This window comes from Austrofundulus limnaeus, unplaced genomic scaffold, assembly GCF_001266775.1.
Source record: "Austrofundulus limnaeus strain Quisiro unplaced genomic scaffold, Austrofundulus_limnaeus-1.0 Scaffold2, whole genome shotgun sequence".
Taxonomy (NCBI): Eukaryota; Metazoa; Chordata; class Actinopteri; order Cyprinodontiformes; family Rivulidae; genus Austrofundulus; species Austrofundulus limnaeus.
This window is the reverse complement of record NW_013952404.1, coordinates 4,492,056-4,499,870: the sequence shown is the minus strand read 5'-3', so window position 1 is coordinate 4,499,870 and position 7,815 is coordinate 4,492,056. Positions and strand designations below refer to the sequence as shown.

The window sequence follows — 7,815 nt, the reverse complement described above, 5'->3', positions numbered from 1 at the left end:
TTCAGGGTGGATACAGCTCGCTAGCAGCCTCACACCAAGGTCCTATCCATGTCATCATTTACCCAGAATGCTTTGCGTGTAAATAAAATGGCTCCGTCCGTGTAATATATTTTTAAACTTTTAATTTAAAAATTATAAAAACTAAATGCCCTACAGTATTTTTACAGTCTTTATTTTACAGTTAAAATAAACGTTTATCAAATAAAGTCTAATGTTACAACTAATCAGGTATCCCTTGAACACAAGTGCTTCAGCGGAAATGACATTGAGACACACTTGTTTCATGCTAAAGACAAGAATGGACAAATTCCTGTCCCCGTCCCACAATTTCCCCCTTCCTGTAGACTATATTGTGTAATATTTGTATGTTATGTAATATTTCTTTGCTTCCTCGTCATCACAGGCTAAATCAGTTAAGCGTGCCGTGACTGGTTTGACTCAATTAACAAGGAATCCATTCAACCATTTAGCACACATTAAACCTAAGAGAAATTCCTCAAGCTGCTTTATCTCAGGTTCAAAACACAAACAGATACCTTCCAAGAGGAATTTTAAGGAAGATTAAAAATGCTGTTTACAAAAAATAAAAGACAGCGGGACATTATTCCAGTGCACCCACAGAGTTTCAACATAAAACACACAGAATGTTAATGGCATGAGCCCAAAGGTAAGTCAGCAAAGCGCAGAGGATGATGACTCATTACCACTGAAACCAGAATATACTTTCCTGCTGAATGTCCTCGAGTTGGTTCATTCACTTAAAGATACTAACTAAACCATGTTAGACAACTCCTAAAATATAATTTACGCCCTCTGACTTCACGTTGTTGAAGACACTCACGCTTGGACTGCTCAGGAGTGAGGACCATGATTGTGATCATGGTGGTGTCTGTCTGACCCCCGGTGTCCCTCACTGTCAGCTGGAACTTGTACTTCCCAGATGTCAGATTGGAAACAATTATCTGGTCGGGAAAGTTGGTTTTCTACCATAAAACAATGAAAAGACAAAGGAAAACGCAAGTTTTATTAGGTCACAGAAGATAAAATATTAGAAAAAAAAATCCAGTTTGCATTAATGATGCATTTCTCACCTCGATGACAGCATAAGGATAATCTGTGAGCATTTTCCACTGATAATCTTCAATGCCCTTGTCATCCCTGCTCTGTATACCATTCAATGTMACGCTTTCCTGAGGCTGAACCACCTGGTCAGGGCCTGCGTCAGCCACTGGTGGACCATCAGGTAAATCTATTGGGAAAGAGATCATAATCTTAAAAAAAAACAAAGAATAAAAAACAACATCTCAGATGAGTGCAGCTGAAACAAAAGACAAACATGCTGAGGGGGAATCAGGAACTGTCATCATGCCATGCCAGTAACACTCCCCCACCCGACATGTGTAGACACGTGAAGACATGTGAAACTGGAGACTTCTGCTCTAAATCAGTTGCCCAACATTTTATTTAAAACCAGTGTTGTATAAAGTACTTTCAATTGATACTTGAGTAAAAGTACAAGTATCTTTTCATAAAATTACTTTGGTAAAATTTAAAGTCTCCTCTAACATTAATACTTGAGTAAAAGTCTTAAAGTATCTGATTTATTTTGTACTTAAGTATCAAAAGTAAATTTCTGACATAAAATGTATTTAAGTATTAAAAGTAAAAGTATTGAGTAAAAGTGAGCAGTTAGATTTTCCAAAATGACAGGGAGGTAACTTCTCCAAAAATATATATTTTTAAAGGTGTGCAGCTGTGATGGATTGTGTACAAACTCATACGGTGTCAGAATGGTATATATTTATACTTCTCATATAAATGTATACGTTCTATATATACTTTATACTTTCTACTTCTTACCCTTTAAAAAAATGTAAGGAGTAGAAAGAACAGATAASTGTGTAAAAATGTAAGAAGTAAAAAGTAGGCTGAAATATAATTACTCAAGTAAAGTACAGATAACCAAAATTTCTACTTAAGTACARTAACAAAGTATTTGTACTTGGTTACTTTACACCTCTGTTTAAAATTTTTTTTAGTAAACAGTAAAGAAACACAAAAATAAAGAATGTGAGCCTTTTATATCCTGCGTTTTGTCTGAACTCTTTAAGACGATTCAAATATGTTTGAGAGTGATGTTTTCAAAACAACCCCACCCCCCTTTTTTATTCTAGACACCAAAAACAACTTAGACTTGCTGCCCAAACTGTGCCTGAATAAAAATATGCAAACAAAAGCAGYCTAGATCATCTTGTGCTGTGAAACAAAAAGGTTGTACCCATTTTGATCAAATGCTGGAAAAAATGTGCAACCTTATTGTGAAACCTTGCATGATCTCATATATCTTGATTAACTGTCATGGCCATCTTCAATCGGGTTGACTTGTAGATATTAGGGATGCACTGATATGAAAATTTCAGCCAAATTTTTGCTGTTATGGCCGATAACCGATATTTACTGATATTACACAAACACATACGGTATATTATATCATACATATGCACACAAACACACTTGGGTCTTTTCTTGAAACTGTAAATGAACAACCAGAACTCTGACATGGCTCTCTGCTTCAGTTATTCCTGGCTACGCAGCGTCAACATCACTGTCATGATCAAACACATGCCGCTCAACCAACCAAAGTGGGAAATCAATATCGGATGTTAATATCGGCCCAGTTTTACACATCGGACTGATACTGATATTCTAAAAAATGACAAATATTGGCCGATACCTATTTGAATGCAGATATATCGTGCATCCCTTGTAGATATCCTATTAGATATATAAATTGTCTTATATAATCTCTATGAGTTTTATTCACATGTAACAGGGGATGATGCTCAACTTCCACCACGTTAAAACATTTGAGTTATAGACATTTTTTTAAGTCATCAGTTAGTTGTGACTGTCGTCTTGAATCAGGATGACACCAAACGTTGATCAGCTGCACATAGTTTCTGAGAACTGTGGATACATTCTGAGRAGTTCAATTTAATCTGCTTATTGATTTATGAGAAATTTGGCCAACAGCACAGACAAGCACACTGAGACGCACACAGGAAAAACAATGATGCTGTTTTTGGAGGTGGGTCATAACTATTGTTTTTATCAATTTACGGCTGTTTTTTTGCTGTAATTCATAATGGTTATGGGCAAAAATTGACAATATTATTATTATTATGAGATACTTGTTCCCAACATCATCTTTGTCCTCATCAATGTCCTTAACAGAAAGTGGCTCCTGAGCAGAAACAGTGTTGTCARCAATCATTTCATGAATCGCTAATTTTACAGTTCGTGTTACATTTTAAATCTAAACACRTAGTTGTCATGTTTTCACTTTCTCTCTTTTTCTCTCCTGTGAATGATTTTATTAAATTGTGTAAAATAAAACTGATTAACAAGTACACAGCTTTGTTAATTGGATTACTAATTTGATTATAAGTAACGACCCAACCATAATAATTCAAAGATGAAAAAAAATCTGCTTTAAAAACTTTAAATCAGAAGAAGTAGTGCGTGCATTTATATTCATTCCTTTTGCCCCAACTATACATTTAAGAGCCACATAATTAGATTACCCACAGTTGGAGAACATGTCCGATGTATATGTCTCTGGTTTTCTGTGTGTGCTTTGTGACTAACACTGGTAGGCGCAGTTCCACCAATCTGCTAATAACATAGCTTCTCGTGATTAGCATTGTTTTTTATTTATTTTATTTGGTTAACTTTGGAAACTGCTAACAGACCAATTATATTCCTCTAAATTAGACTCTGAGCATTTTAAGTCCACTAAAACTCCCAAGTTAAATTTCTATTTTGTGCCATTTATCCCTAATTTTAAAAAAATGCCCCTTACAAGAAGGGATGCATCGATAAAATATCAGGCCCAATATCAGATACTTGTACTCATTCAAAATGCCGTGATACCCAGAACCAATAATATTTTAGCAAGGATGTTTACATTWTAAATGCAACCTCCATTAGACTCCAGTATGAACGCTTTATGCTGTCGATGCGACACAAATGAGCAGAAAATGACGCAACGTCACACTCAGCTCAATGTTTACAGGAGGAAACCGGTCGCTACAGATGCTACTTGATAGCAGGTCAATCCTGAAGTTGTTGTGTAATCCGAGTTGGTTAAATAGTCTGAAATGYTTGTTTAGTTCACGCTTTACAATTTAACCTGTCTCTGGTCAGCTCCTCCGGTGAAGTGTGTATTTATGGAACGAGTGATGCAACATGCTCTAAGAAAAGCTAACTAAAATATTAATCCACTTTAGTATCACTGTTACTATCGTACGTTTCTGTGGCTTCAGTGATCCAGGACATTCAAAATTCAAAGAAAAGGATGAAGTAACTGGACTTCTGTTCTGTAGCTGAAGACGTGTAGTTACAATGACGTGTTGGAAGTGAAACCAACTAAAGCTTCGATCTAGAACTTTAGTAACGACATGGTCTGACAATGTTACTATTACCGTTAAGTGTTTCCATGGATTCTCAGTCATCCAAGACATGGAAATGAAAAGAAAAAAGACAAAGCAATTAGRCTTCTGTTCTGTAGCTGAAGATGTGTGGAGCTACAAGATTTAACCTGCATGACTCGGGTTTAGTATCATTATTACTTGGATCGATCTGTATACACCCACATCACAGGCCATAAAAGTCTGAAAAATGCGACGTGACCATTAAGACCGAGGTTCGCTTTGACATGTCAGATTGAAGATAGATCAGCCTGGAGTAATTTCTCTATGATTAGTGATGTGACATTCACGAACGAGCCAAATCTTTTGAACGGATCTTTACAACGAACGATAGGAGCCGAGTCATGGGCAGTAAAGAGTCATTTGTAGTTTTATTTATTTTATTCCTCATATAATCTTTACTTTTTCATCCTTAAATTGCTCCCGCTTTGCTTTTTCATGGAAAACAGGCAGAGCAGTGGAGTACAGAAGCTCACGGAAAGGGGGAGGGGGGGTTTCTGCTTGACAAAACACATGGTTCCACCCACGTAACATGACGGCATCATCACGTCACCATACATGATGATATATTTCCCTACGTGATGATGTAACTCGTTCAAAATCGAACGGCTCTATGAAACAAACGGCTCCCCAAGATCCGGATCGCTTCAAAGAGCCWTTTATCCGATCACCATCTATGCTGGACCTGGCTCCCAACTGTTTCTACTGTTTTACAGACGGATCCCTTATAAAGGGGTCAGTAGGCTCTGGGATTCTGATTTGGCACCACCACAGTGAGTGAGAACACAGATAACCACTAGGTGGTTATGTAAAGGTATCTCAAGCTGAGATGCAATCCACCAGTGTGTGGCATCTCTCAAAGAGCTTCAGTGTGCAAAGAAGGAAATATTCATCCTAACAGATAGCCAAACTGCTATTAAAGCTCTCAGAGGGCCACACTTTACGTCATTACTGGCTTGGGAGTGTGCCAAAGCAATCAACCAACTGGGGAGAGATAAMAGTGTTACTGTTAAATGGRTACCAGGACATACTGGTATTAATGGTAATTAGRGAGCTGACTACCTTGCAAAAGCTGGCAGTCTGGYCCAGACTTCAAAGGACCAGAGCCTGTAGGTATCTCAACAACAGTCTGTRGGACTGCMCWACAGGCRYGGATCAGACGTCAACACTCAGTCCRCTGGAKGGAGCTGACAGACTGTAAACAGGCACGAGAACTGATWAATGACCCAAATCCTAGTTTTGGAAAAGCCCTTTTTGCTCTGACCAGGAAAACTTTAATTACACTGGTTGGAGTCCTAACTGGGCACAACTTGCTTAACCGCCACAAAATTTTATTTAACTTTTTTACTTAACCTTTATTTCAACAGGCAAAACATGAAGAACAGTTTCTTATTTACAATGTTGGCCTGGGGCTGGGACTCCATGACAGTGGTCTGTGTGATGCCTGTGGCATTGATACCTCTTTGCACTACGTAGGCCAATGCCTGGCCTTGAGTAGTAAAAGGAAAAGAATTCTTGGAGAACCTTTTATGGATCCCGAGATGCTCAGAACACTGAGTGTTAACCTGTGTCCTTCGTCCAAGGGACGCAAAGATTTAATTATAAGGTCAGCGTCTCTTTGTAGAGAGTAATGGGCCAACTTATGAGGGTAGGGGTAAGGGGTTTTTCAGAAAAAACAAACCCACACTGCTATTAAATTTGACAGCTACAACCACAATTTTTTCCCCTCAATCTGATTTTTTTTGGGAATTATGGCAGAGAAAACACTGGATGAGTTAGTGTCAATGCACAGCAGGACTTTTTATGGGCAAGTGCAATTTTAAGTTTTTACTTGTAAACTATAACTTTGTCATTTGTGACAATGTTATTTTTAAACATGATTTTTAGTTTTATGCATTTAACAAGGAAACACAATTTACAGCTTTTTGTTTATTCTCTCAGTTCACTTTGAATTTTATTATCAGCTCACAGAGATGAACTGAACAAGCCATGAGATAYTCAAAATATTACATTATGTTAGGTGGTACTGACTACTTTACTAAATGATACAAGTTGGATTTTCTTCCCATGTAGGCTATTGTCTAAATACTATCTCTCAATCGTGGCAACAATGGCTAAAGGTACAAACCGGAAGAAATCGTCTTACAGCCTGGTTTAAAAAAACTAACTAAATAAATGAAAATAAATAAGATAAACATCTCTGGTAGAATCTGGAAACATCAGGAAACATTTAAAAGGCACAAACCACACAGTTTGCCCACCGATGGACTGTTAATAGGTAAAAGGAAAGTTTAACACGAATCAATTCAAATAAACAAACAAATAATCGGGTCTGTATAAAGGCATAAATTTACTAGTTGTTGAACTGACCGCTTGGCACATTTCCAATTAATGCCGACATAATAAATTTACCTACAAACTGGGAGTGTTGCCCCAAATAATCACAAAAAAATTTAATTTCCATATAAAATACTCAAAATAGTTGAAAAACACACATTACATTATTAATAAGGAGGGACTACTTTTTGGGGCGAATGTTGAAAACCACACAGGTAATGCTTGTGTTTTATTTTGAAGGAGTTGGGAGTTTTACCTGGAGACAGCTCCTGAATGTGGTTTGCGTAAAGTGTGTTTAAGATGAAATTGGTGTATCCTTTCTTTTTGACGAAGCGGCAGGCGTATTTCTTCTTGTACAGACAGTCGAAAAGGAAGCAGGACTTGATGAGGCCGTCCTCGTCTCCTTTCTCCATCAGGGCGACGTTGCACCGGGGGTCCTTGCAGCACGACATGGCGCAGTCCTTGGTGCGCTCCACTTTCGGCGCGGACAGGAACGTGGCTCCGGCTTTCACCGACTCGTCGGTGTCCAGAACAAAGTCGTCCTTCCCCGTTTGGAACCGAGAAAAGCAGGCGTCTCCGCTGTCCTGAGCCGAGGCGGAACGAAGCAGCAGGAGCAGGAAAGCAAACGCTCCCGATTCAATTAAAAAATTCATGATTAAAGTCCATTGAAGGTTTCCCCTCTCCAAAATAAAATCCGGACGTCACCTACACACAAAATGAAGTCGACCAGAGAAGAAAATGTGTTTAGAGTTAAACAAACAAACACCTTTCTTCCTCTGTGCGCCTAACTTCCTATAAGCACCTAAAACTTTGACTTCCTGGTGTTCGAGCAGACGGTTTCTACAGAAACTTTTAAGAACGGAAACTATGACGGCGACAAATACCGGAGAGCAACGACACCTCTCAGGTGAGTCACCTGAGAAAATACAGGAAGTGAAATTCCACTCCTCCTACCACTCCCTGCTGGCTGGAGCTCCTCCAACAAAAC

At 38.3% G+C, this 7,815-nt stretch overlaps 1 protein-coding gene across 1 annotated transcript in view; it reads right to left on the bottom strand.

The window, feature by feature from the left end:
- spint1a (serine peptidase inhibitor, Kunitz type 1 a) overlaps positions 1-7,729 on the bottom strand; it is a gene marked incomplete at its 5' end in the record, with an annotated part of 21,833 nt that extends 14,104 nt beyond the window's left edge. Inside the window, 3 exon segments of the mRNA XM_014011722.1 lie at positions 842-983; positions 1,092-1,249; positions 7,084-7,729. Of these exon segments, the coding sequence (XP_013867176.1) occupies positions 842-983; positions 1,092-1,249; positions 7,084-7,480 (697 nt within the window).
- Positions 7,730-7,815: the final 86 nt, after the last annotated feature.